At 58.0% G+C, this 24,287-nt stretch overlaps 12 protein-coding genes across 14 annotated transcripts; 5 read left to right on the forward strand and 7 right to left on the reverse strand.

Annotated features, from left to right (window-relative positions):
- Window positions 1-227: 227 nt before the first annotated feature.
- Window positions 228-2,027, forward strand: SCHCODRAFT_02693179 (uncharacterized protein; the record flags this gene model as incomplete). Its single annotated transcript, XM_003026920.3, has 2 exons — window positions 228-1,919; window positions 1,973-2,027. Exons 1-2 carry the CDS (start codon window positions 235-237, stop codon window positions 2,025-2,027), a joined length of 1,740 nt encoding a protein of 579 aa, XP_003026966.1. The 5' UTR covers window positions 228-234.
- A 178-nt stretch (window positions 2,028-2,205) lies between these two features.
- SCHCODRAFT_02641616 (alpha/beta-hydrolase) lies at window positions 2,206-4,105 on the reverse strand. Its single transcript, XM_050346217.1, has 7 exons — window positions 3,405-4,105; window positions 3,282-3,350; window positions 3,163-3,232; window positions 2,745-3,106; window positions 2,554-2,690; window positions 2,460-2,495; window positions 2,206-2,403 (listed from the first exon to the last, which is right to left on the reverse strand). Exons 1-7 carry the CDS (start codon window positions 3,619-3,621, stop codon window positions 2,359-2,361), a joined length of 936 nt encoding a protein of 311 aa, XP_050197606.1. The 5' UTR covers window positions 3,622-4,105; the 3' UTR covers window positions 2,206-2,358.
- Window positions 4,106-4,890: 785 nt separating this feature from the next.
- SCHCODRAFT_02591568 (uncharacterized protein) lies at window positions 4,891-6,000 on the reverse strand (the record flags this gene model as incomplete). Its single annotated transcript, XM_003026824.3, has 3 exons — window positions 4,891-5,366; window positions 5,482-5,606; window positions 5,682-6,000. The coding sequence occupies 3 exons, from the start codon at window positions 5,998-6,000 to the stop codon at window positions 5,241-5,243; spliced, it is 570 nt and encodes a 189-aa protein (XP_003026870.1). The 3' UTR covers window positions 4,891-5,240.
- A 1,138-nt stretch (window positions 6,001-7,138) lies between these two features.
- SCHCODRAFT_02641623 (uncharacterized protein) lies at window positions 7,139-9,068 on the forward strand. The gene is made up of 4 exons (XM_003026919.2): window positions 7,139-7,414; window positions 7,464-7,799; window positions 7,849-8,081; window positions 8,246-9,068. Exons 1-4 carry the CDS (start codon window positions 7,285-7,287, stop codon window positions 8,615-8,617), a joined length of 1,071 nt encoding a protein of 356 aa, XP_003026965.2. The 5' UTR covers window positions 7,139-7,284; the 3' UTR covers window positions 8,618-9,068.
- Window positions 9,069-9,463: 395 nt separating this feature from the next.
- On the forward strand, window positions 9,464-11,869 carry SCHCODRAFT_01217384 (uncharacterized protein). Its single transcript, XM_003026917.2, has 6 exons — window positions 9,464-9,536; window positions 9,595-9,862; window positions 10,036-10,213; window positions 10,312-10,445; window positions 10,500-10,837; window positions 10,897-11,869. The coding sequence occupies exons 2-6, from the start codon at window positions 9,736-9,738 to the stop codon at window positions 11,716-11,718; spliced, it is 1,599 nt and encodes a 532-aa protein (XP_003026963.2). The 5' UTR covers window positions 9,464-9,536; window positions 9,595-9,735; the 3' UTR covers window positions 11,719-11,869.
- A 1,957-nt stretch (window positions 11,870-13,826) lies between these two features.
- On the reverse strand, window positions 13,827-14,727 carry SCHCODRAFT_01176319 (uncharacterized protein; the record flags this gene model as incomplete). Its single annotated transcript, XM_003026823.2, has 3 exons — window positions 13,827-14,013; window positions 14,073-14,270; window positions 14,444-14,727. 3 exons carry the CDS (start codon window positions 14,725-14,727, stop codon window positions 13,827-13,829), a joined length of 669 nt encoding a protein of 222 aa, XP_003026869.2.
- A 523-nt stretch (window positions 14,728-15,250) lies between these two features.
- Window positions 15,251-16,397, forward strand: SCHCODRAFT_02716226 (uncharacterized protein). Its single transcript, XM_050347060.1, has one exon. The coding sequence runs from the start codon at window positions 15,578-15,580 to the stop codon at window positions 16,124-16,126; it is 549 nt and encodes a 182-aa protein (XP_050197607.1). The 5' UTR covers window positions 15,251-15,577; the 3' UTR covers window positions 16,127-16,397.
- SCHCODRAFT_02641633 (uncharacterized protein) lies at window positions 15,942-16,593 on the forward strand. Its single transcript, XM_050346218.1, has one exon. The coding sequence runs from the start codon at window positions 16,370-16,372 to the stop codon at window positions 16,568-16,570; it is 201 nt and encodes a 66-aa protein (XP_050197608.1). The 5' UTR covers window positions 15,942-16,369; the 3' UTR covers window positions 16,571-16,593.
- On the reverse strand, window positions 16,398-17,192 carry SCHCODRAFT_02097344 (uncharacterized protein). Its single transcript, XM_050341778.1, has one exon. It carries the CDS (start codon window positions 17,078-17,080, stop codon window positions 16,583-16,585), a length of 498 nt encoding a protein of 165 aa, XP_050197609.1. The 5' UTR covers window positions 17,081-17,192; the 3' UTR covers window positions 16,398-16,582.
- A 531-nt stretch (window positions 17,193-17,723) lies between these two features.
- Window positions 17,724-18,228, reverse strand: SCHCODRAFT_02641638 (uncharacterized protein). Its single transcript, XM_050346219.1, has one exon. The coding sequence runs from the start codon at window positions 18,166-18,168 to the stop codon at window positions 17,911-17,913; it is 258 nt and encodes an 85-aa protein (XP_050197610.1). The 5' UTR covers window positions 18,169-18,228; the 3' UTR covers window positions 17,724-17,910.
- Window positions 18,229-18,588: 360 nt separating this feature from the next.
- SCHCODRAFT_02517303 (uncharacterized protein) lies at window positions 18,589-20,009 on the reverse strand (the record flags this gene model as incomplete). Its single annotated transcript, XM_003026821.2, has 4 exons — window positions 18,589-18,990; window positions 19,068-19,300; window positions 19,360-19,493; window positions 19,591-20,009. The coding sequence occupies 4 exons, from the start codon at window positions 20,007-20,009 to the stop codon at window positions 18,589-18,591; spliced, it is 1,188 nt and encodes a 395-aa protein (XP_003026867.1).
- Window positions 20,010-20,915: 906 nt separating this feature from the next.
- On the reverse strand, window positions 20,916-23,971 carry SCHCODRAFT_02641639 (uncharacterized protein; the record flags this gene model as incomplete). 3 transcript variants are annotated; one of them, XM_050346220.1, is made up of 10 exons in its annotated part: window positions 21,340-21,705; window positions 21,760-21,869; window positions 21,929-22,027; window positions 22,083-22,148; window positions 22,229-22,361; window positions 22,844-23,182; window positions 23,242-23,351; window positions 23,407-23,508; window positions 23,566-23,631; window positions 23,685-23,799. In XM_050346220.1, the coding sequence occupies 10 exons, from the start codon at window positions 23,797-23,799 to the stop codon at window positions 21,340-21,342; spliced, it is 1,506 nt and encodes a 501-aa protein (XP_050197611.1). The 3 variants fall into 3 exon arrangements, with proteins under 3 accessions (XP_003026866.2, XP_050197611.1, XP_050197612.1); XM_003026820.2 differs by lacking the exons at window positions 22,844-23,182; window positions 23,242-23,351; window positions 23,407-23,508; window positions 23,566-23,631; window positions 23,685-23,799 and adding an exon at window positions 20,916-21,286 and having other exon boundaries at window positions 21,338-21,705; window positions 22,229-22,411; XM_050346221.1 differs by lacking the exons at window positions 21,340-21,705; window positions 21,760-21,869; window positions 21,929-22,027; window positions 22,083-22,148; window positions 22,229-22,361 and adding an exon at window positions 22,634-22,777 and having other exon boundaries at window positions 22,827-23,182; window positions 23,685-23,971.
- Between the last annotated feature and the right edge of the window lie 316 nt (window positions 23,972-24,287).

Genomic DNA, 24,287 nt, shown 5'->3' on the forward strand with positions numbered 1-24,287 from the left:
CTCAGTATGGTGTTTTTCTTCCAGTGATCTTCTCGAGAGCATGTTTGGGCACTTCACAGGAGCTCCAACGAGATGAAGGGAGAGGGCAAGTTCCTGGATGAATTCTGGGTGTGACTACGTAACAGGCCACGCGTCTGACACGTGTCCCGTGACAAGGACAACTGATCGCCTCTTCTTGCCTTCACGCACTTGAAGATATCCCTCATCTCACTCAAGGACCTTCTCCCGCATTCGATGCCATTTGTGCAAGACCTCCCTGCCGAACTTCTTGTGGAGATATTCATGCATTGCGCCCCGCGCGATCGTGACGCCCTTTACAGCGAGCAAGGCGTGAACTGGGTGGCCCCTTCTCAGGTTTGCCGCCAATGGCGTTCAATCGCTTTGGCGTGCAAGAAATTTTGGGCCGCCTCAATACCGTTTGAACCGCCGTACTGGACTTATATGGCTCTACGTCGGGCGCGGGATGCACCGCTAGCGTTCAATATCGACTTGAGCCAGTCAGATATGCGGCACTGCGCGACCACTGTTGCTCTACACACCGAGCAGCTAGTCGAGCTCGCTATCTCTGGCTCTAGATGGGAAATCAGGAGGATGCTAGCCCAGTTCGTCCAAGACAGCGCGCCGCGGCTCGAGGTGCTCTCGCTGAAGGTCGAATCGCCGTATGACCATCACAGTACAGCTCCATGTTTGCCTGACGTCTTTCAAGGGCATACGCTCCAGCGACCACCTCTTCTCAGAACGCTGGAGCTGGACTTCTGCTACCTTCCATTGACCTCGAACCTATATGCCGGGGTTACCACATTTGTCTTGCGGTACCCAAGTCCGCTGTGGAGTGTCGGTTTCATCCACGACTTGCTACAGACGATGCCACAACTCCAATCGGTCTGCCTTGCATCTGTTTACGACATGCCGCTCATCACACCTGGTCAGGTGCTGGTCCTGCCTAGGAGTCTCGCCAGTATGCGTTTTGTGGCCAGCCCTCGAGCGCCCTCGCTAGGGGAACAATGCGCATTCGAGCTTTTCTTGCAGAGCCTCAAATTTACTGCGGAGAGCTGGGTAGTTGTGTGCGAGGTCGCGGAACTGTTGCACACGGTACCCGTTCTGCACAGGTTCCACGACTACGTAGGCCCTTCTCCTGTGGAATTGGAGCTCGGCGTGGAACGCTCTTATGACGACGAAGGCACTGTTGCGGAAACGCTAGATGTACGGCTGCAGTCCGGCACTGGCTCGCAATGCCAAGCGATCGTCCTCAACGTATTCTCTCCATCACCTTCTATTGCTGAAGCCCTGCGACGGCCACTGGAAATGATCCGCCCATTTCGAGTCGTGGACTTCAGCGCCCGTGGTTTTCTTGAAGACGACAACTCTGAGTGTGCCAGCTACGGCAAGCAACCGTTGTGGTGGAAGAACAATATGCCTCATGTGACGAATTGGACCGTCGATGCGCTACCACCGGCCTTCCTACTCGAAGGAGTCGTCGTCCGCCTCATGTTGTCCATCGGCGTCGACACGCGTTTCTGCGACCGTCGCGCTGTCTGCGACGAGGATGGGCATGTCATCCAGCTATTCCCAAACCTCCAAAGCATACGTCTCGTCGGCATAGACCTCTGGACCCCACTTGTGGGGTACTACAAGGCTCGGGTTGCGGAAAAAGAAGCATCGGTTCTTCCGCTCATCCTGATGATTGTCTGGGCATGCGCTGAGCGCCAGCGTCTCAAAGTCCCGAACAGCCACGTCCCTCGAATTTTCATCAAGGATTGCAAGGGCGTGGATGTAGGCGTCGTTTACGCGATGCGCGGCCTGACATCCGTGGAATGGGACGGGATGGGGCAAGCGTCGTGGACAGACTACGAGGACGTACGCACGGCGGTCTTGGAGGAATACACCGAAATGTTTGCTGCCGAGGAGGAAGAGACAGTGTAAGCGTCCACGCGAACTTTTGTGTCTCAAGGCAGGCTGACATGCGCTCTAGACGCGGTTTCACGATGCCAGATATCGATGAGGATTCGGCGGGATCCTCATCATGATCATGTCCTTGAACGCGAATCGCGAACGGCCTTGACGCAGTAGCCTAATGGTCGATGCAGCTAGATGGTCACCTACGCCACCGAGCAGTAGGGGAACCAGGTTGTACGTACGAAAGTGCGTGAAGTAAAGGGCAGAAGAGGCGGAGATGGGTGCAGAAATACTTTGAGGACGTGAGCGCCACCAAATTTCATGTTCTATGGGTATATCCGCTGTATGCTCTTTTGGTTTCTCATATACACATATTACATGTTTGATGCTCTCCGAGAGAGAAGCACGAGAGGTTCGCACCATAGGCATAGCATCTCTTCATAGCGATACTCTTCCCAACATTCAGCACGAGATAGTGCTGATGTAAATGCCGGCGTAAGGACCAAGCTGACAGAACCTCGGTTAGTGCCACAGTCGTCGAGGATGTAAGACAGGTCGCTTACATGGTCGATAATGTTGCCCTCGAAGATGTTGGGGACCTGCGCAGGACCAATCGTCAGCGAGGGAATCCTCTCGGCGCGCATATTCTGAACATACCGTCTGGATAGTGCACTCATCGTCATCCGCATCATCGTTTCCTGGGCACTCGACCCAAACTCCATCCTCGACGATGTGCACCTCGCCCTCGGGGTGCGAGAACCCAAGGCCGCGACCAGGGAGGATTGGAACTAGATCTGCGCGAAGTCGTCAATTTCCCTCCTCGAGTCTGCATCTCCAAGCAGCCGTACCCTTCTTGTTGTTAATCCTCGTAAACCCGTCCACCTTCGCATCCACAAACTCCGCCCACTCAGGATTCCCCACCCGCGGCTTGCCAAAGGTAACCGCCTTCACATCCGCGTCCGGGATATTCAGCTTCAAGAACACCGCGTCAAGCTCCGCGATGGCGCCACCCAGCGAGTGTCCGACCGCCGTCACCGAGTTGGTGTTCTGCGCAGTGATGAGGGCGCGCACGGCGGCGAGGACGGCGGTCGCGGTATCAGCATGCGCGTCGCGGAAGCCGCCGTGCACGCGCGCACCGGAGGGCACGCCGGGGAAGAGCGTGGCGTCGAGCGAGTCTTGGGGGAAGTCGATGTCGGTGAGGACGGATTCGCTGGGGTTGGGTGAGATAAATTGGGGATGAAAGTCGCGGATGAATATAATACGCACAATTGGGTGGGGTCTGTGCCCTGATGCGCGACGATGATAGTGCTCAAGGAGGGCGACCATCCGACGTAGTCTAGACGGATGGTCAGTGGCGAGAATATAATCCCCAAAGGTCGGCGCACAGTATTGGACATCCCCACCGTCCCCACCGTGCGCAGACAGCTGGAAGTCGCCCGTTGCGCTGCACGCATCTGAATGTCGATAGTCAGTGCAGAATTATTCGATAGTTGACCATCAACGCATACCACCGCACTCCCAGTTCGCGATACCGTCCGGGCAGTACGCAGCTGCCGCGAACTCGGTATATGGCGCGAAAGACGCGATGGCGCCTGCGGACAATGTGGTCACAGCACGGTCTACCAGCGTCGTCACATTGCGCGGTAGCACCAGGGAAGGGGCCGCCGACACGGGCGTGACCACCGCGAGCGCGAGCAGGACGGGCAGAGGCAGCAGCTGGAACATAGTGCTGCAAAGTGCGACGATGTGCTCTCGAGGGCTGACGCGAGCGCGGGAGAACACACGGAACCCCAGCGCATTTATACGCGCGAGGGCACCTCGGTCAGCCGCCGCGAGCACAGTCGGTCCTCAGGGCTGCATCAGGGCTGCTGATGTGTTGGGGACCGCCGATGAAGCACACAAACAGACATTCCGCCCGAGTCACCGCGCCGCCAAAAGGACGCAGGACAGCTCGGATGGTCAGCTGGCCTGCGGGCGCGCGTGGCGAGGACTGGGGAGGACGCGCTTCCATGCGCGGGGGCAGCTTGCTATCGCCCGAACGCGCTATGCTTGGCGGATGCGCGGGTCCCTCCTCCGTCAGAGGATGAAAGGAACGTGCATCTGATTGGTTAGGGATCTCCTGAATCGGAAGACCATATGAGCGAAGGTACAGCGAATGATTGACGCAGCAGACGAGGTGGTCAGGCGAGCTGGATGATCAAGATCAGGCGGGAAATGAGTACTTCAGCTGTAGAGGTACTCGTCATCGCGCCCACGCTTCTTGCCACTATCCGGATGTTGGCGATAGCCGCAGGACAGGTGAATGGACTCAGAGAGGGAGGCGTAGAATACTGCTGATCGTCTGACGGTCTTTGCCCGCTGGACACCGAGGAAATTGATTGAGTCAGAGGCTGTGGTAGCAGCCAGATTGATCTGGGAGACAGTGAGCGGTGATCACTTCCAAAGACCAAAATACACAAAAGTTATGCACCGAACTCTGCAAGCGTTTACGGTTCGTTCCAAGCAGCGTCCAATGATAATAATGCTGATTACCCATCGGAACCGAAGGCAGTGGACGATAGCCGTCGGGGTTGCGCAGTCAAGTTCGCAGAATCATGCTGAAGACGAGAACACCTGCAAGGGGTACCACGGACGGACAAGCATTGGCTCGGGTCTGCTGACACCTCGGTCGCCTAAAGGGTGCCGAATCCGAGGTCCTGCTGAGCGCTGGCGCTCGCTGCTACTGCGAAGATACGGCCGCTGTTGAAGCCGCATGATATGAAGACACGTCCCTCGCCGCTAGCTCATGTGTCCATTCAGAAGGACAGAGGTAGGTACAGCGGGACTTGGGAAAAAAGAGCGCCGTGGCGGTGGCGCGGAAGACCGGCCCGAGGAGACACGTGCGACTGTAAGTGAGCAGTCAACTTCCAGCTCCGAGTCCCAGAAACCGAGGTCAGACCTACCTTTGAGGAGTTGTTGGACGGCAGGGGTTGAGTAAGACCAAACAATCCTTACCCGAAATCCATCTGTCAGTGAGTCAGTCAGGAGATGAAGCTGGAGCGCATACATAAGTGAGCGTTCACAGATGAATTCGTTCAGTCAAGAGGCCATGTGAAGAGGTGCGTCGGAACATTTGGTATGAACAGGAGGCAGCCAGTGCACATGTCGCTCGTGTACTTGATACGAGGCTACCTTCGACCTTCACGTTTCAGACTTCGCGCTCGGATTGGGTCTATACTGGAGGTGGGATCGGCGTGCGTCGCCGGCTGATATTACAGGGATGCATAACGTATGTACTGGTGCATATAAGTATGAGGTCGTCGTGACGGGTTTGACGCCAAGCCTATGCGAGGGAGAGGACATTCCTATGTGAGGATGGGCGGGAGGTTCTCCCAAAAGGGACCGAATGACAAGTGGTCTTGGACAGAGACGATGAGAGCACATGTGGTGAGTACGCCAGCCCAATGAGGTGTTGGCATAGGTTTTAACACCTAAGGGGTGATCAGAGTCGTCGTAGAGGAGAGCAAATGATTGCACGCACCTCGTCCTTCTCCGTCCCCCATTCTAGATGGACAGCGCCCCGTGCGCGCCATTACCACCTCATACCGGAATCATGTTCTCGCCCCATGTCCTTACAGCGAAGATGCCCGCGAGGAAGACGGTGACGCCCGTGAGGATGCTCAGGTTGCCGGCAATCTTCTCTGGAGAGGTGATCTGGGTATGCGTTAGCACTAGTCCACCATTTTCCATTCAGCCGTCGACAGCGCTCTCGTTCCGATACTGCACACTGCGCGACTTCAAAGTACCCATATACAAAGGAAGTCGTGGCAAGACGACGAGGAAAGTCATTGTCCTCCTCGCCCTCAAGACGGTCCCGTTCGCAGCGCCGCCGCCAGCATCTCTAGCGCATGCGAACTCCTTCTGCGAGACAGACAGAACGCTTCCAAAGCCCACTGAATCCGGAACATCCTTTCCCCAGCACCGACTGGAAGTACGCAGCCAGACACTCACCTCTTCCCGGATGAAGTTCGTGAACGCGTTACCGTCGTCCGCAGGGCCGCCCGCGGCGGGGATGCGCCCGATGTACGCGGGGCCAGAGTTGGGAGGAGCAGAGCGGCGTGCCATAGCAAACGAAGCGGACGAGGGAGGGAAGTAAGGATGAACAGCGACGCCTTGACAGGGTGAGGATGAAGACGGACAAAATCGAGGAGGATGACGCGCCGATTCGAGCGCACGTGGTGCACGTGGCAGAACACGTGGACTGGACCCACAAGTTCAACTTCTTATTTCCGACTTGCTCGCTTTGCCTTTCTTGTCTCATACCTGGGTGCAAAAGATTCTTTGCTTGCATACACCTTCAGATATCTTTGGTATGCCCTGAGAGTGCGGTGTATCGATAGATGCTGCGAAAGGTCCCTAACAAAAACGCCAATTGTCGCCAATATCGCATGTCCCGATATGCAAAGCAGGTAACCCATACGCGGTCGTCCACTAATCGAGGAGAAAGAGACAAGAGGCAGTACCCCGTGCTAACGACAAAAGGAAGACATACGCCTTGTGTCACAAGAAACTCGCAGAACGATAGCGAATAAGATTTCGACGCTGCGCTTCGTCCAGACCACGGCGATCTCGCTGCGGCATGTGTGAGCAGCCGCCTATGTTATGTGCCAGCGCAAGACATGACAAGGAGGAACGGCCACTCGATGGCATACGCGACACATACAACATGGCAAATCGATCAGAAAGACGCAATAACCTTTGAATGGCTTTTGTCTAGAGATCGTCGAGAAGGTCAACGCCCTCAGTTGACCTTCATTCATTACTGCTGTAAGGCCCTCGCCGGAGGCATCCTTGAAACCTATAGCGCTTGGCGCTTTGCTCCTGTGGCGCCTACTTCATCATGATCTATGCGCTGTCACAGCCTTTGTCTCCACACTCAAACGGCGCTCGGGAAATGCTCCATCAAGGAGGAGATGAAGTTTGCTTGCAGGCTCACGGGGAGGATGGCGTCGGGGAGCCTTTATGGCGCTGAACTTTGAACGAAAATACGAGCGGACGGGAGCAGAATTCTGACGTGAGTCACGCGCCGATCACGTTGTTCCCAAATTGGGAACAATAAAGTTGAACAATGGGTGGAGGTCCAAGCGCGAAATGGAGCTTTTGCCTCGTGGAATCGGCAAACAATGGCCGTTTGACACATCTTAGGTCCTCCCATCACGCCTATAAAGTCACGACCTGGTGGGAGAAGCTTCTCTTGCCCTCCCGCTCATTTTCTGACCAGGACCATAGAAGAGTCCGTCGCTGCGCGATTTCGACTGCCCGTTCACGACCACCTGTAGCCTTAATACCACCCCACACTAGATCCACGACCCTTCCCCATCTTCAACAATTCCCAGACACATAACCAACATGTTCGCTCTCCGCTCGCTCCTCCCCCTCCTCCCCCTCGTCGCGCTCGTCCCGCGCGCCGCCGCCCACGGCTACATCGCCAGTGTCTCCATCGACGGCAAGGAATACGATGGCCCCTACTTCGGGGAAGGTGCGTCGCATGCCCGTGATCCCCGCGCCCACCGCTGACACCGCCCCAGACGGCGGCGGCAAGTACCCGATCCGCCCAGTCAACACGATCGACCCGCTCAAGGGCGCGGACAACAAGGACCTCTCGTGCGGGCCCGGCTCGTACCCCATCAGCGGCGACGACAGCAAGGTCTACGCAAAGGCCAGCCCCGGCAGCGCGATCGACGTCAACTGGATGAGCGGCGACGGCCAGGCCTGGCCGCACAACGTCGGCCCTATGCTCACCTACCTCGCCCAGTGCGACGGCGGCGACTGCTCGACGCTCGACGGCAAGGACGCCAAGTGGTTCAAGATCGAGCAGACCGGCCTCAAGGACGACGGCAGCGGCTGGGTCCAGGAGGAGCTGAGTGAGTGGCGCCGAACCAATCATTGATCACGCACTAATGCATCTTCTAGTGCAAGAGAAGCCCGCCTCCCTCACGCTGCCCAAGGACCTCGCGTCGGGCGCGTACCTGCTGCGCCACGAGATCATCGCCCTGCACCTCGCCAGCGAGGAGGGCGGTGCTGAGTTCTACGCCGGCTGCGTACAGCTCAAGGTCGACGGCGACCAGACTGGCACTCCGTCCGACGACGAGCTCGTCTCGTTCCCTGGCGCCTACAGCGACGAGGACAAGGGCATCCTGCTTGACGTGAGTACCTCCTCAACGCTCCTCTTCTCCCGCACCGTCTCCATTTGTGGTCACTACCTTTGTGAACCTCGTTCTCGCCACCGGCCTCTTCGCCATCTGTTTTTCTTTCCCTCTATCACTATCCTCCCTCGTCTACCTCACGCCGCTGCTAACTTTGCTTTCAGCCCTTTTCGGTCAGCAAGAGCGACTACGTGTTCCCTGGACCGAAGGTGGCCGAACTCGCGGATGGTGGTTCCAACTCCGGCTCCTCTTCGGGCAACGACACCTCCAACGGTGACGACAACGACTCTGGAAACTCCAGCGGTAGTGGCTCCAATTCGTCGTCTGGCAACAACAACAACGACGGCAACACGAACTACGGCAACGGTTGGACGAAGTCTTGCGGCCTCAAGAAGGCGAAGCGCTCTGGCACTGTCTCCAAGCGCGCGGCACCCTCTGCCGGCGCTGATGAGGAGCGCGTCGTCGACGCGAGCGCTCACCGCCAGCCGCGCGTCTACAGCCGCATTATGCGCGGCCTCGACTGGCGCAGCCTGTAAGCGCGCCACTATCCCGTGTTCCGTGGACGTGGTTCTCGCTCAGGTGTCTGTCTACCGCGCATCGCTCGCGCTCCTCCCTCCTTGCCACCCCTCGTTCATTCATCCCCCACATGCTGCATATGCACGACACATGCCCATTAAACCTCGCCCAACACACGCATCATGACCCGTCTCGTTTCCTCACTAATTATTCACGACGCACCGGACATACCGGCGCCGCCGAGCGCGGTGGCCTCGCTTGACTGTGTCTCGCGGGGCTGCGATCTTACGATGGCTGGTCGCGTGCGACCAGCTCATAGCAGCGCTACTACTTACGACTGGCTACGTATCCACTGTATCTATAGCTCCTGCATCTGTATTGCGAGCCGTGCTCGCCTGGCTTTACTCTACGGTATACTCTAGTATACGTGTTCTATATATTGCGTCCCGCGAGCGTGCTCGCTAAATGCTCTTCTTTGTCGCGGTCATGGTCTCTGTCGTTCTCAGGGTGCGTTGATTCAAGCTGCGTTTACCCAGGAAGGGTTGTGTTTTGAAAGAGCTACCGCTGACGTTGGAGGTGAGTCCTATAGACTTGTGTGCATGGGTATGCGTCCGGCCCGCTAACCTTTCGGATCGCAGGAGTCCCGTACGCGTCAGCATAGATCGTGTCGATGAGCGCGATGTTCCTGCTCGACGCCGGTCAACATCTCCCAAGCAGAGTCGTGGGCGCAGGTGCTTCATCAAACGTGGCGCTGTCATCTGCTCAACAAGAGCGCAGTACCGGCGTTCACCTCAACGCGCCGGCCGTCTCGGTTCCCTTAACCGAGCGAGCGCCCATCCTCTAACCGTCGTTATGGACATACTTGTCGCAAGTGAGGCTCCAGAGTGGCAGTTCAGCGCATAAGCGAAGGGTAGGTATAAGAGGAGGACTGTCCTTAAGGTGAGCATAATCAACTTTCCCGTCTCTTCATCCGTATATTAATCCTCTCTCATTCCAGTGTCCATCCTTTCTTTCGTAATAGCTCATTCTTTCTGGGACTACTGAATCTGTGCTTCGACGACCTGCCCTCTATCCGACTACTGTCCATTCATCAGCGGCAAGGTCCCTCATCCTCAATAAAGACAAAGCCATCCCCATCATGAAGACCATCGCCCTCGGCCTCGCCGCCGCCCTCATCCCGAGCGTCGCCGCGCACGGCTACGTCTCCAGCATTACCATCGACGGGGAGAAACACAAGGGCCCGAACGTGGCAGATGGCGAGTCTGGTGGGTATCCGTTTCTCTGTTGGCCTTCTCCGCTCCTTCTTCGTTTCGTCTCATCTCATCCCTCCATCTCACCCATCTTGTCATCTCACCTCCCATCTAAACCCAACAACCGTCATCGTTGCTTCTACTCTCCCTCCCTATTTACTCGACTTACTCACCTCCCTTTCCCATAGGCGGCAAATATGTCATCCGCGCCGTCAACACCATCAACCCCGTCAAGGGCGCCTCCAACCCGGACATTCTGTGCGGCCCGGGCGCGAAGGCGACCGCTCAATACGCGGACGCGAAGCCGGGGAGTGAGATCGAGGTGCAGTGGGTGGGCGGCGGCGGGCAGAAGTGGCCGCATGAAGTGTGAGTCCGGTCTTTCTGCTCGACGTTTCGCTCAGGCTACATTGCTTCACTCGATGGCGTGGGGCGGGCCGGGATGGGATTGCTGACGAGATCCTCAGCGGCCCACTCCTCACCTACCTCACCGCCTGTCCCGACTCGGCGTGCGACTCCTGGGACGCAAATGACGCGCAGTGGTTCAAGATCGACGAGCAGGGGATGAGGGAGGATGGGACGTGGGTGCATAAGGATCTGAGTGAGTGTTGGCAGTCTATGACGTTGATCTCTCACTAACCCCATCCCCTCTCAGTGCAAGGCCTCCCCGCCAAGCTCACCCTGCCCTCGACCCTCGCTTCCGGCGCCTACCTCCTTCGGCACGAGATCATCGCGCTGCACAATGCGGTGAAGGAGGGCGGCGCTGAGTTCTATGAGTCTTGCGCGCAGATCAAGGTCTCTGGGGGTGGAGCTAGCAATAGCACTGGCGACGGGGAGGATGGTGGTGACGCGGACGAGGGGAATGGCAACGCCGACGATGAGAACGGTGACGATGAGAAGATGGTGAAGAGGGAGGAGGGCAAGCCGGACGAGAGCGAACTGGTGAGCTTCCCGGGAGCATATAAGGACGATGATAAGGGGATCCTTGTTGATGTGAGTGCTGTCCTTCGTACCCTTCCACTTGATATGCTGACGCCATGTCTCCCCCTCAGGCCTATGACCTCGCTAGCCCCAAGGACTACGTCTTCCCTGGCCCGCCTGTCGCGAAACTCGCGGGCGGTGCCGGTGGGAGCAATGGCTCGGTGCCCACCTCGAGCATGGGAAGCAGCGGCTCTGCCAGCTGGTCGGCGTCCGGCGCGCAGTCGTCCCCCACTGGCGGCGCATCGTTCCCGCCGGAAGGCTCCTCGCCAACGACGAGTGGCGAGGGCAGCGTCCATACTTCGTTCCATTCCGGCGGCGGGGTGCACACCTCGTATCACTCCGGCAGCGGCGCATCGTCTCCGACCACGAGCGATGAAGGTTCACCGACCACATTGGACAGCTCGCCCGGCGCTTCCTCGCCGACTAGCGACGGTGCTTCGTCCCCGACTAGCGCACCCGCAACCACCAGCGACGAGGGCGGCGTGAACACTTCGTACAACTCGGGCAGCGGCGTGCATATCTCGTACCAGTCCGGCAGCGGTGCCGAGTGCTCCCCGACCACCAGCGACGAGGGAAGCGTGCATACTTCGTACCACTCCGGCGGCCCACACTCCTACTCCCACCACCACTCCCACCACTCCGGCGGCGGACTACATACCTCGTACAACAGCGGCAGTGGGGCGTCGTCGCCCACGAGCGGCGGTGCTTCCGCACCGACCAGCGGTTCTCCAACAACCTTGGACAGCTCCCCTGGCGTGTCCATGCCGACCAGCGACGGCTCTGCCTCTCCCTCGGCAGACGGCACCACCTCAACCACCGAAGTCACCCCGACGACCTCGCCAGCCTCGTTCAAGAACCCGCACGCGCGGATGGTGCGGCAGCGGGGGCATTGAGAGGTAGGGCGACGTAGTATCCTGAAGATACGATCTCCGAGTCGACGTGTAGAAGGAAGCGAAGTCTAGAAGGAAGCGAGGTGCAAGGAAGAGATGGAAGGGGGGCACTAGTACTGTGCTAACGCTCCTTATGGCTGACGATCCTTATTATTTATTCTGGCCGTCGTGGCATGACTGCTGGACTCTAATTTATGCTGTTGTATGCGCTATGTTGGGGGTGGCGGAAGATCATGAGGGCCAGTAAGACGAGCTAGCGCAGGCGGGCTACTAACGTAGGGCCACAAGCACTAGCTAGGTAAGACTCAATGCGCCGGTCGCTGGTACACCAGAGCGCGCAGATCGCTGAGAGCTCACGAGCACGCATATATGAGCGTCAAAGTGGTACCCCGAGGAAAAGCGGATGCACTTCCCCGCGGGGAAGAGACCATGGTGGATTCAGAGTGTCCAACTGTGGAGGCTGTCAGAGGCGCGCATGATCGCGCGGGTGTGGTGGGGGTGGCGGGAACGGTGGGGTCGGTGGGGAGGGTGAGGTCGGTGGGGAGGGTGAGGTCGGTGGGGAGGGTGGGGGAGGGTCCAAGGCGGGTGTTCAGGGGGACGTTTGTTCGGTGAACCAAGGGGTCCATTGTTGTCCAACCGTATTACCGAGGGAGGGCACCTCACCTGACTCCTCTCCAACACGTACACCCAAAACGGACGCTCCGTTGCAGTACACATCGACTGTTCAGGTTCCCCGACATGGGAGAGCTATTGCCTCATACTATTACATGTGTAACTAGTGTTTCATAGTTGTGTAGCTAGTGCTTCATAGTTGTGTAGCCAGTGCCTCATAATTGTGTAGCCAGTGCCTCACACTTGTGTAGCTACTGTGGTCCCTCATAGTTGTGTAGTTAGTCCCCCAGAATCCTCGCTACGACGGCGTCGGACGCCTTCCGGGCAAAACGGACTGTGTACCCATCCTTCTCAGCCCGAGTCGCAACGGGAGCACGCTACGCGTCTTGCTCTCCGCTCCCCTTCGCCAAGCACGGAACACCATAGACCTGCGCCCGACGGCGCCCCGAGACAACTTGGATTACGAACCGGACAAGGTGCCACAATAGGAAATGGAAAGACGGTGTCAAGGTAGGAAACGGAGAGACGAAACCAAACAAGCGCATACTCAACACCCACTTGACCAAACAAATGCACACAGTCCGAACCTCGCCTACGTCTTCACGCAGGGGCCCCTTCGAGTTCACTGACCTTCATTAGCGATCTCGAGCGCTTCGCTAGCGGCTTGAAGCGCCTCCCCAGCAACTTCGAGCGTTCCCCTAGCGACTTCGAGCGCTTCGACAGCGACCTCGAGCGCCTCCCTAGCGATCTCAAATTGAAGAACCCAAGAGTTCAACTGGGTAACACGACTAATCTTTTCTTCTCAACTCTCGACTATAATCATACACACTACCATATATGTACACAAGCGCAGACAAACAAAACGATACTGTACTGTAATCAAGCGTGGGACGTGGACAACGAATATGCGAGCGGGATGGGGTGGGCGGACTGGAATGAGGACCGCAGCGATGGGGCTGAAGACCCAGACGCGACAGAATGGAGGACGTGGAAAGCGTAGGTAAGGCAAGGAAGGCACTGGACGTAAGCTATGCAAGTGCACTGAACGTAGACTATGCAAGACACTGAACATGGGAAGGGCACTGAACGGCCAGGTGGAAGGGGAAACGCAGCGGAGGAGGACCAGGCCGTGAATAATCTCGAGTTAGTTTGTTAACGGCGACTCTGAACCGTGCTCCTGCGTCTTGAACCTCGGCTGCTCTGCTCCTTGAAACCTCGTACTGACGCTGACCATCTCGCTCGCTTCGTTCGTTCGGGTATATCGTATCGTAGTCGTAACAAGTTTGTTTCTGTCTCTTCAGCTGCTTCATCTCCTAGCGCACATCACCTCTCGACGGGGCATCACCTCGCAAGGGAGCCAGCCGGTCGAGGGGTCCGGCACAGAACCCCCTCAAGGGAACTGGCCGAGGACTTGCGCATTCTCGCGCCAGATGATGGGGCCAAGGGGCCTAGAAATTGTGATGAGACAGGCGATTAACACGGATACATTCGAGGTCCACTCACCAACCGACCAACTCGCACAAGCCAATGCCGTAGGCAATGAACGCCGTGATGACGCCCGTAATGCCACCTGCCTTCGCGATGCCTGTCCGGCCCGTGAACTCGGACGCGGCGAGAAGGACGAAGGTGAGCCAGAGCATGAAGAAGAGCGCGGGGAAGGGTACGGGGCGCTTGAGGGAGGCGATGCTGGAAGGAGGTCAGACGGCTGCCCTTTCGCATGAACAAACGACCTAGCGCGAACTCACCCAATAAAGAGCGTGACCATCATCCACATAATGAGGTAGATGCCGAGCGCGTCAGCGAGCATGGCCTCGCCGCCCTCGAGCGACGTGTACGCGGCCGCAATGCCCGAGGAGGGGATGAGAATGGTGGCGTAGGACAACCAGAAGGCGCCGTAGGATGTGAAGGCGGTCGCGCCGAATGCATTTCCGCGGGGGAACTCCCTGGGAGGGTGTCAGCAATCTTATCGAATGCGGGGCATGGTGGTGGGGGCTCGGCGGGGGATGATGCACTGGGCGATATTGATGCGCCAGGGCCGCGCGTGGGGAATGATGGCGGCGGGCGGGGACGATGCGGGGCGTGGGAGCGCCAAGGGTGATCGACGGCGAAAACTCACCACATGCCGGCAAGCAACTGGGCGAGCCCGCCAAAGAAGAGCGCGAGGCCGACGACGACGTTCGGCTCGCTGATGTCGCGCACGCGGGCGTTGTACATCGAGAGCACGAACGTCGTGCTCGCGAAGGCGAACAGGCCCAGCGTGCCCGGGTTCGCGATGTGGCTGCCGGGCTTGGGGCGCGGCTCATATCGATACTGCGCCTGGGACGGCGGGATGGCCTCGACCTGGCGCGTATCTTCGAACGCGCGCCCCTCGCCCTTTTCGATATCCTGCTTCATTGACATGGTGGGTAGCGCCGGTGGGACTGCCGAGGGACTTGGGATGGGCCGGGGTGCGGGGGATCTGGGCTCTGAGGACGTGCCGCGCAACAGGGACGGGGTCTCGCTATGGGCCGCTCGGCAGGGAGGTGCAGAGAGGACAAGGGGACGGCAGATGGGAGTGCAGAAGGAAAGCCCGCTCGGCCAACTTTCGTGCCGCCCGAGGTATTTAACTTTTCCCCGACGCCGCGGCACGGCACGTCACCTGTCCAATAGCCGCACCCGGTCACCTGCCCGCTCTTCTTCTTCCGCGCCGATCGCGCGCATCCAAACAGCCGTAGACAAGCGCCCCCAACCGCGCCACCCGCCAACCATATCCCTCACAGGATGTTTATTGACCGCCTCTATTCGCTTGTGTATTTTTCTTCGCTTTCCTTCCCCTCTACCCCAGCTACCTCTCACCTAAACATACCCAGGTACAGACCCCTATCCCCCTCCCGCGCGCGGTGATGCTCCTCCCCGCGACCCGCGCTTGGGGCGCGTCACGCGGACCGCCAACAACACAGCAATCGTCTTGGGGTTCGCGCTGATCACACTAGAATTTCTGTTGTATTCTGCAATTCTATTGGCTCTCCTGGGTGCTGTACACTCCATGCCGTACACTCAATTGACCAGCGCCCAATCATCCGCTTGGGATGACACCACCCGAGGCTTGTCCGCCGCGTCGCACGAGGCGCGTCCGCTCGTCGCGCCCTGTTCGCCGCGCGCCCTAGGGCTGTTCTCGTCCACCGGAATTTGTGGCACGATGAGATGAATTTCCGGAACTCCTCGCCTCGCTTGCTCTCCATCCGCCTAGTATGCGCCTCTCGTTAGCTCGATGCATCCCGTTCGCACCTCAGCGCCTCCAGCTCACTTCCTCGACGCCTCCAGCTTACTCCCTCGACGCCCCTCGGTCGCTCCCCGACCTTCGCTTACTGTATTTTTCAGCCGCACTTCCACCCTGCGCCACATTTGCTTGATGCCCGCCAAGCGTCCAGCCCAAGCGCGGGCTACGCAAGCGTCAAGTGGGCACTATCCAAGCGTCAAGCGGACACTACGCAAGCTTCAAGTAGGCACTACGCAAGCGCTCTGGTGGTCAGATGTCCCGCTCGGAGACCATCTGCCCGTCTTGGTCGCCTTGGGTGGTGCGCGCGGGTGTCCGCCGCCCGTCTCTTCGTCTTGGTCTACGTCAATTCTCTCAGGCCGTCTGCTGTCAATTTTCAGCCCGTCCGCTGTCAATTCTCAGTCCGTCCACTATCATTCTCAGCCCGTCCGCTGTCAGTTCTCCATCCCTCTCAACCGCTACTCCGCCATTGTCCATTCTCCCAGCCCACCATTCCTCGTTGTCAGCATGCCTCTCCATCGTTGCATGACACCCCCTCGATGACCCTCGTGGGCCGACGACGCGTTCAAAGTCAGACGCATCGCCGTCAGGCTGTCCTCCGTTTCGGTACTTACAACTGCCAGTGCTGACTGTATTCGATATACTCGACCCCTCCGCCCGCTTGCCGCTTAGCCGCCGCCTTCCTCGAACTTCCACTTCCTCGAGGCTCGAGCTTCGAACTCGCTCTGCCACCGCCAGACCGGATGAAGGTGCACGCCATCGATGCGCTCGAGGGCGCGCCGTCCGATGTCGAAGGGCGCCTCGTCCGATGTTGAAGGGCGCCTCCCGCTATCAGATACGTTCGAGAGCGCCTCCTGCCATCAGATACGCCCGCCGCGCACGTCGACGCCGCCGCCGCTCGTTGCCTACCTGCCTAACTGGAGTTGCAACTGTCCCGTCGGCAAGCTGCCTCGTAAATACACGCTCTCGCTCAGGCTCTCGCTCTGACTCTTGCTCGGACTACGCGACGCGCCTACCATCTGCGAACCACCTATAATCTGCGAACTTTACCAGCAATAAGCATCGCTTCTCACCCAAAAACAACACGAAGGCTTCCTCGGTGCGCGCGCATGGTGCGGAAGACTTCCAAATCCTTGCATGGTAAAGAAGACTTCCATGTCCGTGCGTGGGCGTCGCGAAGACACGTCCTTTGACTGCGAAGCTCACTCGGTTGCTGCGCAGCTCTTGTAAAGCGGTCGAACGCCCGCGATAGGGCGTCAGGAAGGGAGGGGATGGCCGCGATAGGCTGACGACTTTTGCGATAGGCCGACGACTTCCTTCTCTCTCAAGGGGAAGACGCAGAGCTCGGGAGAAGACCTCAAGGGGAAGACGCAGAGCCCGGGAGAAGACCCCAAGGGGACCGACGATTGGGCGACGGAAGGCTTTCGGGGGACTTCGGGCGTGTCTTTCTGCCCCTTGCGGCGTTGTGTCCATGCGGTCTCTGGATACGACCTTCATTCATCTGGCTACGACTCACTCATATCTGGCTACGACCATCCCTCATCTCTGGCTACGATCCCCCCTCTGTATGTACCCGCGTCGAGGGCCTACCCCATCTCCGCGAATACAACCCGCTTCGCCTCACACGCACGTGACAAGTTGAGTGCGTGTGCTTGGCCTTGTTTGTCCGGCTCTCGTACTTCCCCATTGGTCACCATTCCCCGCCTTGTCTCGGGCGACCATGGACGTCCGTGTCTTGGGACGGCTGAATAGGCGACCGTCTGCGTCTCGGGGGACCGGGGGCAAGCCACATTCGTGCCTCGGGACGCCGTCGACGCGATCGTTCAGCGCAGGTTCTGTCCTGAATACGCCCCCGTCGCGACTCGCTACACATCGACTGAATATCAGGACCTCCAAGGGAAGCCGGTATCAAAATTCCTTGATAACGTTGGACAAGACGGCACCGGACGCCTCCCACTGATGCATTTCCCTAGAATCACTCCCAATCATTCCTCAGAGTAAACAGACGACGCCCCTCTCATCCCGTGCATCCTGTGGCAATACATACTTCAAGATGGTCACTTCCACGAGCGTCTGAGTCTATGAGGATTCATGTGAGGACCATAAGGGTCCATTTCAGGACGAAACCAGGCAGGGCGAACGGCCCGCGTTTTCGTCCTTCTTCCCAATCGCTCCAGGTCTTCCAGCCACTCACGCGCTGGGCATGTTGTTATTCAGTCAGTATAATCGTGATCGCTCTCTAATCGTGGACATGCGCGAGTAGAGGTTGCTCTCGAATAGTAATCGAGAGCGAAGAGCAGCTGCCCTCTACTCCCGGTCGTGATCTCTCACAATCCCTGACCCCACTCACCTGCCTCGCGCACCGGCTCATAATTTCCCTCCCTTCGCGCGCACGCGATTATGTACCGTAGGTCGGGCGTGCGCTCGATATACTGCGTGCACTCGAACAAGTCCGGGCAGGGCTCGATGATGCCGATGGAGACGACGTGCAAGAGGATGCCGGCGGAAGGGAGATGTCGGTGCCAGTTGGGGTCCGAGGGGCGGGCCCAGAGGGAGATGGCCACGTCGTCGAGCTCGTTGCCCATGGATGACGGAGTGCAGAGCGCGATATGTGGGATATATAAGCGCCTGGTGGTGGACGAAGGTTGGCTGTGTGAAGCACGTGTCCAACAGAAGCCTGCGAAGGGGTGTGTGCTTGTGTCTGTTTGGTCGATCGGTCACTTGCCTCATCAGTCTGACACTCACAAAGCATAACATTGCACAACACTGGATGTGATTTCGCATTCTGCGGTGCCATTCATACCGTTCGCTCGATACGGAAGGAAAACAGCCCCGAGAAAGTATGCTGATCGATGATAAATAGCAGTCGCAGTGAGCGGCGCAAATAAATACAAAAGATCGACAGTGAGGCGTAAAGATTGATCGGCGTGCGCACGGTCATTCAACAACACTTCCTCGTCGCTCGTTCACCGCCAAATTCCATCGCCGCAGCCACCATCAGCCTCTCAGAACCCGTGTTGACCGGGAGGAAGCCTGCGCTTGCCAGGTACGACGGTGACGGTCGAGCAGGGGTATTGCGTGCACTGCGAGGGATCCGCGGGAACGAGCTTCCGGGCGACGTCGTGCAGACGCCTGGCGGCGGCGGCGGGATCGTCCTCGCGCTTCGCGGGCGGGTGGTGCGGGTCGTCGCACGTGAGCGTCGAGCACTGCGGGTCGGTGGCGCGCTTCGTGGGCGAGGCGTGCCAGTGCCCGTAGGAGGAGGACGCGGGGAGGTCGTCGCGCTTGGCGGGCGCGGTCGACGCGGGGGGGATCGCCATGGAGCTCGGTCCCGAGTCTGCGGAGCCCTTGGCTATGGCGGCGATGGGCGGCCCGGGGTAGGGGTATTCGTTGGGGCCGAGGGAGGAGGCCTAGAAGGGAGGAGGGGGATTAGCAAAAGGGTGTGTTGTGTTGTAAATGTGACAGAGTGAGGAGCGAAAGCACTTACGTTGAGCAGGATCCCCTTGTCGGTATCGCTGTACGCGCCGGGGAAGCTGACGAGATCAGAATCGGCCGGGACGTCGCTGCCGCCGTGCTCGACCTTGATCTGCGAGCAAGAGGCGTAGAAGTCGGCGCCACCCTCGGTAGAGGCGTTCCCGAGGGCGATGACCTCGTGACGGAGGAGGTAGGCGCCTGCGGCGAGGCCTTCGGGGAGGACGAGGGAGGCGGGCTTGCCGGCGGCTAATTGGGATGGGGTGGTCAGCATAACCACAAAGAGATGGATAGGTAGGGGAGCTCACCTAGATCCTCCTGCGCCCAGGTCTTGTCATCCCGAATGCTGATCTCGTCGATCTTCGCCCACTTGGCGTCCGTAGCCTTGAGCTTGCGGCACTCCAGGTTGGGACAAAGGGCGATGTAGGAGATGAGCGGACCACTGCGGGAGGGAGTCAGCAAATCCTCCAGAGACATGATCCGCTCAGCGTCTCAACGCGCTGGATGGCTCCCTCCTCATCGATGAACGAGACACTCACGTCTTATCCTCCCACGCGCCGCCATCGCTGCCGACCCACTGCACCTCGACCGTGCTGCCCGGCTTCGCGCTGGCGTACTCGGAAGCGGGCTTGGACCCAGGGCCGCAAGCGGTGTCGGGGTTGGAGGCGCCCTTGATGGCGTCGGCGCTGCTGACGCTGCGGATGGCGGATTTGGCGTCTAAGGGGAGGTGAGTATGGGGAGGAGAATCGCGGTGAGCGAGGAGGATGAGGTTGACGAAGTTGGTAGACAGCGATAGCGAAATTGGGTAACGGTGATCAGGAGGAAACTCACCCGAATCGTCACCGACGCTCGGCCCCTTGTACTCCGTGCCGTCGATAGTGATGCTAGAAACGTAGCCCTTCGCGGCGATACTGGGGAAGAGGGCGGCTGCGAGGCTGAGGAACGCAATAGTCTTCATGGTCGGAGCGATAGTCGTCAAGTCAGGTAAAGAATTGGCGGAGAAGAGAAAGACTGCGAGTGCACCGACGCCGATCTGGGAGTGGGAATGAGAAGGAAAGGAACTGAGGATTTCCGTCAATCATAGCACGCTTCTTATACTGCTCGCGTCTTCCTGAACGCGGTGCTGATACGCTTAAGACCACAGAATTAGAGACGTGGGCGCCCATCATCGGTGGAAGCAACCGAGACGGTCGGCGCGCTGAGGTGGGCTGCCTAAAATGGGCTGTCCGAGTCGGGATGGCTATTGTCCGAAAGAGGATACGCCGCCGTGTTTGATGGGAAGATGAGCCCCGCGTTTGATAGGTGGGCGCAGATCATGAAGTCCAGGGAAGCTACGGACGGCTGTACTATCTCAAAGTACTGTGTACTGTGCAGCAATAATTGGATGCGAAGAAGCTGAAAATTGGAGCACACCTTGTAGCACGGTTTCCACCTAACTCAGTTGTCACAGACGTCGTCAGCTACTTGGAAACAGTTGCGCGCCACATACCAGGCGCTGCTACGCCGACCTGCCGGGACGGGTCGGCCATTGTTCAAACGTCGGAGGGCTCGGAATACTAGCTATGCTAATGTATGGTGATGCACAATGGAGGATCGGCGCTTCTTCGCGCGAAGTGAGCCCTGGTCTCGACTGATGAGAGAAACAGTCAAGGGGCCTGCCCAAAGAGTGCCCGACAGTATGGCGACCGCGATCTGAAAGAACTTTGCGAGCGACTGCCTTTGAGCTTCCATCTTCTTGCTTGAATGATCTTTAGAGAGAAAATCATAAGCAGCAGCCAATTGAGAGCAAAAGCAGTGCAAGGACTCGGCAAAGACGGCTGCGCAGACGATGTGCACGATGATAAGACCGCAGAGTCCAGAAATTACCGAATTAGGCATATATTGAGACACGTGGTTATGGACCCACAATCGCGAGTCAGAGGCAGGGCCACAATTGGCGCTCTGTCGATGTTCCGAAAATCCTACTCATGCACTTGCGGCGCGTGGAATGGGTTGCAAAAGCAGCCGCGGTTGTCCTTTGGTGGCGCGAGTATAGCGAGCCTGCGCGGAGAATCGTTGATTGAACTCGCTTGAAGGAACTCCTGCGATAACAGTGGCAGGATCAGCTGGTCAAGGCGGCGACCACAGGCACATATCTATTGCTGGAGGAAGAGAAAAGAGAAGGGTGGGCTACAAGGGGTGGCTGAAGGTCGTGTACTGTACACCGGGTGATCGCTTCGTAATGAGCCCTGCAACCTATCTGATTGAGCCATGAGCGAAACTTGTAAACTGAATCGTGGTCCTCACCTTCACCGGCGTTCCACGAAGCGCGTCAACGCCACCATGAACAGCATCGCCAACATCGCACCAGCGAGAAAGCTCTTCGCATCGATGCCACATGAACTCAACGCCGCCGAAATCCTGTTCTTTTTGTCGCCCTTCTCGCCGGCCCACTCCTCCTGCAGCACGCCAACGTTGACGAGCCGCTCGTTCACCTCAGGCGCAATTTGCAGAGCGGGAAGCCCATCGAGGCTCTTGAGACTGTGCTCGCGCCAGTACTTGCGCAAGTGGCTCTCGCCGTCGTCCTTGACGTCCGCTTCGAATTTGACGGAGATACGCTCGAGGAGCGTGCGTGGGCCCCCGTAGGTGAAGAAGGGGACGCCGTAGCCACAGGACTATGGTGAGTACTAGTAGGTCAGACGACTTCGTGGATGAAGGTATGCACGTACCGCGCCGACTTTGTGTATATTGATCTCGATGACGGCGCGCGAGCCGGGGCGTCGTTTGTTCGCCGGGATGTATCTTTCGTAATCTGAGGTGCCGAACTCGTGGACGGTACCTATCGAGGTCACGATTAGTATCCTGAGCGCAAGAGAGGCGAGTTGTGTGCTAACACACCTGTTCCAAACAGGCGACAGATTCTGGGTGGCTTGTCGAGGGCCATGAGCATGATGGTGATGCGCCCGTTATCGCGCAAGTGCGAAATGGTCTCGACGCCTTAGATGGTGATGAGCGACCTGGCCACGCCCTTTATGCGGAAGCCCCTACGTACCACTGCCGGTGAGATCTTCGTACCAGACCGTGTGCGAATCGACGACGTGGAAGGTCCCTTCGACGCCTGGGAAAAGTCTTGTGAGTACTTGAGAAGTCAAGGGCCGAAGCACTTCGACAACTGAAATGCTGAAGGCGATCACTCACCCTTCGGCGATACGTTGACGTGGCCGTCCGTCGGCGCTGTCGCTACAAAGAACAGATGCTGCTTGGCAATCCAGGCCATAAGCCAGTCCGGCATCTCGTCGTAGAAAGAGCCCATGTCGTCGCAAAGTACTTGCTGGAGTTGGTGGTGGTGGTTAGAGGAGAGGTGAGTTCGCGGAGGTAGTGAGGTCAGGCTAGTCAACGAGACCAGGTTAGCGCACCAAGCTCCGAGCTGATCGGTCAGAAGGGGGCTATGGTACTGAATGAAGTCGGCTGATCTGGAGAAGTCATTCACGGCTCACACGCTCAATGACATGAATCGGGTACTGGACGGTGTGTTCAAGGGGCCTGTTGGCCCAGCCGTCGAGCGCAGCGACGTATCGAGAATTGATACTGTTAATAGCACTTGAAAAAAAAACGACGCCGCGCGCGTAGGATCAAGGGCGGACATACAAAGCAGCTGGCCAGCAGTGCCGCGACGCACAGGCATAAATCATAGGTGCGATAGGATAGACCAGCCGCAACTAGTCGTACAGTACGTTACACGCACTCCTGACAAACCATCAGTCTGGCGCTTCCTGGTTGAGCGTGGATCACCCACCATTGACTACTACACACAGAACGCATCCACGCCAGCATCATCAGCGCCGTCAAGATCGTCCCCGCAAAAAAGCTCCTCGCATCAATCCCATACCTCTCCAACCCCATCTGTATCTTACTCTTCTTCGTATCCCACTCCTCTTCCAGAACGCCGACGTTGACGAGCGTATTCGTCGTGCTCGGTGCGACTTGAAGCGCGGGAAGGCCGTCGATGCTCTTGGTGAGGTGTTCGCGCCAGTATTTGCGCATAAAGTTGTCGCCGTCGGGCTTGATGTCGGCCTCGAATTTGGCGGTCTTGCGCTCAAGCAGGGTGCGAGGGCCGGCGTAGTTGTAGAAGGGGACGCCGTAGCCGCAAGACTGCAATGTCGACGGTTAGTGTCGGAGGATGGGTAAGGGCAAAGGAGATGTAAACTGACCGCGCCGACTTTATGTATATCGACCTCGATGACGGCGCGTGAGCCTGGGTGGCGTTTGCCCGCTGGGATGTACTTGTCGTACTCTGGGGTGCCGTACTCGTGGACAGTGCCTAGAAATCCAGTCAGTGGGTTTGGCGTAGACCCAGCAGCGAAGATGGATTTTACCTGTGCCATAGAGGCGGACGACTCTTGGTGGTCGATCGAAGGCGACAAACATGATGGTGATTCGGCCGTTGGTATCGCGTAGGTGAGCTATGGTCTCGACGCCTCGAATGAAAAAAACTCGTTGAGCGCGCAGCAACCAAGCTGGTAAAAACCTCATACCGCTTCCGCTCATATCTTCGTACCAAACGCTACGCGAATCAACGACATGGAAGGTTCCATTCACACCTTGCGAAGGCAAATAAGTGATCGTCCAGGTGCGCATATTGGCCGTAGCTTACCTTTCGGGGACATGTTTACATGCCCCTCCTTCGGCGCTGTCGCGACAAAGAACAAGTGCTGTTTCACAATCCAGGCCATAAGCCAGTCGGGCATTTCTTCGTAGAAGATGCCCATGTTAGTATGACTGATGAGTGAGGGCTATGAGAAGTGTGAGGGTGTGGCGAGCCCGTCGATTAAACAATCTGATGAGGAGTCAGAGGTTGAATGAAAGACGACTGTAGTCGGGAGGATGGTGAGTTGAGGGCACGAGCGACGACGCAGATCCTTCCTATATATACTGTGGAGGCCGAGGCCACGCTGAGACTCGGCTGCGTCGCAAGTAAAGGGTGCTGACGTTTAGAGTAAAGCAGTTGACGCACTGACCCACGCGAGGATCATGCCATGATGGAGACCTAACAGGTTCTAGTGACACATGTTGTTGCCCCCGACAGAGCACTGAGGATCTGCGTATTTTCCATCTCCTTCCCTGCAACGAAAGCAAATGGGAACGGAGCCGGAGTTGGACTCTGCATTGGAAAGGTGTTGGGGTTGCGAGAAGTGATCAAGCGAAGTCATTGAGTTGGGGTCCCAAAGAGACGATATATCGGTCTGATTGGCTAAGA

This window comes from Schizophyllum commune, assembly GCF_000143185.2.
Source record: "Schizophyllum commune H4-8 unplaced genomic scaffold SCHCOscaffold_13, whole genome shotgun sequence".
Classification (NCBI taxonomy): Eukaryota; Fungi; Basidiomycota; class Agaricomycetes; order Agaricales; family Schizophyllaceae; genus Schizophyllum; species Schizophyllum commune.

Bases quoted from the DNA above. Each gene is read 5' to 3' on its own strand.
- SCHCODRAFT_02641616 (XM_050346217.1), bottom strand. From the start codon at position 3,621: ATGTTCCAGCTGCTGCCTCTGCCCGTCCTGCTCGCGCTCGCGGTGGTC. The intron at 3,233-3,281 runs GTGCGCCGACCT...CCATCCGTCTAG, and splicing joins CGGTGGGGATGTCCAATACT to ACTACGTCGGATGGTCGCCC. The intron at 2,691-2,744 runs GTACGGCTGCTT...GACTTCGCGCAG, and splicing joins GAGGATTAACAACAAGAAGG to ATCTAGTTCCAATCCTCCCT.
- SCHCODRAFT_02641623 (XM_003026919.2), top strand. From the start codon at position 7,285: ATGTTCGCTCTCCGCTCGCTCCTCCCCCTCCTCCCCCTCGTCGCGCTC. The intron at 7,800-7,848 runs GTGAGTGGCGCC...TGCATCTTCTAG, and splicing joins CTGGGTCCAGGAGGAGCTGA to TGCAAGAGAAGCCCGCCTCC. The intron at 8,082-8,245 runs GTGAGTACCTCC...CTTTGCTTTCAG, and splicing joins ACAAGGGCATCCTGCTTGAC to CCCTTTTCGGTCAGCAAGAG.
- SCHCODRAFT_01217384 (XM_003026917.2), top strand. From the start codon at position 9,736: ATGAAGACCATCGCCCTCGGCCTCGCCGCCGCCCTCATCCCGAGCGTC. The intron at 9,863-10,035 runs GTGGGTATCCGT...CCTTTCCCATAG, and splicing joins CGTGGCAGATGGCGAGTCTG to GCGGCAAATATGTCATCCGC. The intron at 10,446-10,499 runs GTGAGTGTTGGC...ATCCCCTCTCAG, and splicing joins GTGGGTGCATAAGGATCTGA to TGCAAGGCCTCCCCGCCAAG.
- SCHCODRAFT_02716226 (XM_050347060.1), top strand. From the start codon at position 15,578: ATGCATCCCGTTCGCACCTCAGCGCCTCCAGCTCACTTCCTCGACGCC.
- SCHCODRAFT_02641633 (XM_050346218.1), top strand. From the start codon at position 16,370: ATGTCGAAGGGCGCCTCGTCCGATGTTGAAGGGCGCCTCCCGCTATCA.
- SCHCODRAFT_02097344 (XM_050341778.1), bottom strand. From the start codon at position 17,080: ATGAAGGTCGTATCCAGAGACCGCATGGACACAACGCCGCAAGGGGCA.
- SCHCODRAFT_02641638 (XM_050346219.1), bottom strand. From the start codon at position 18,168: ATGGGCAACGAGCTCGACGACGTGGCCATCTCCCTCTGGGCCCGCCCC.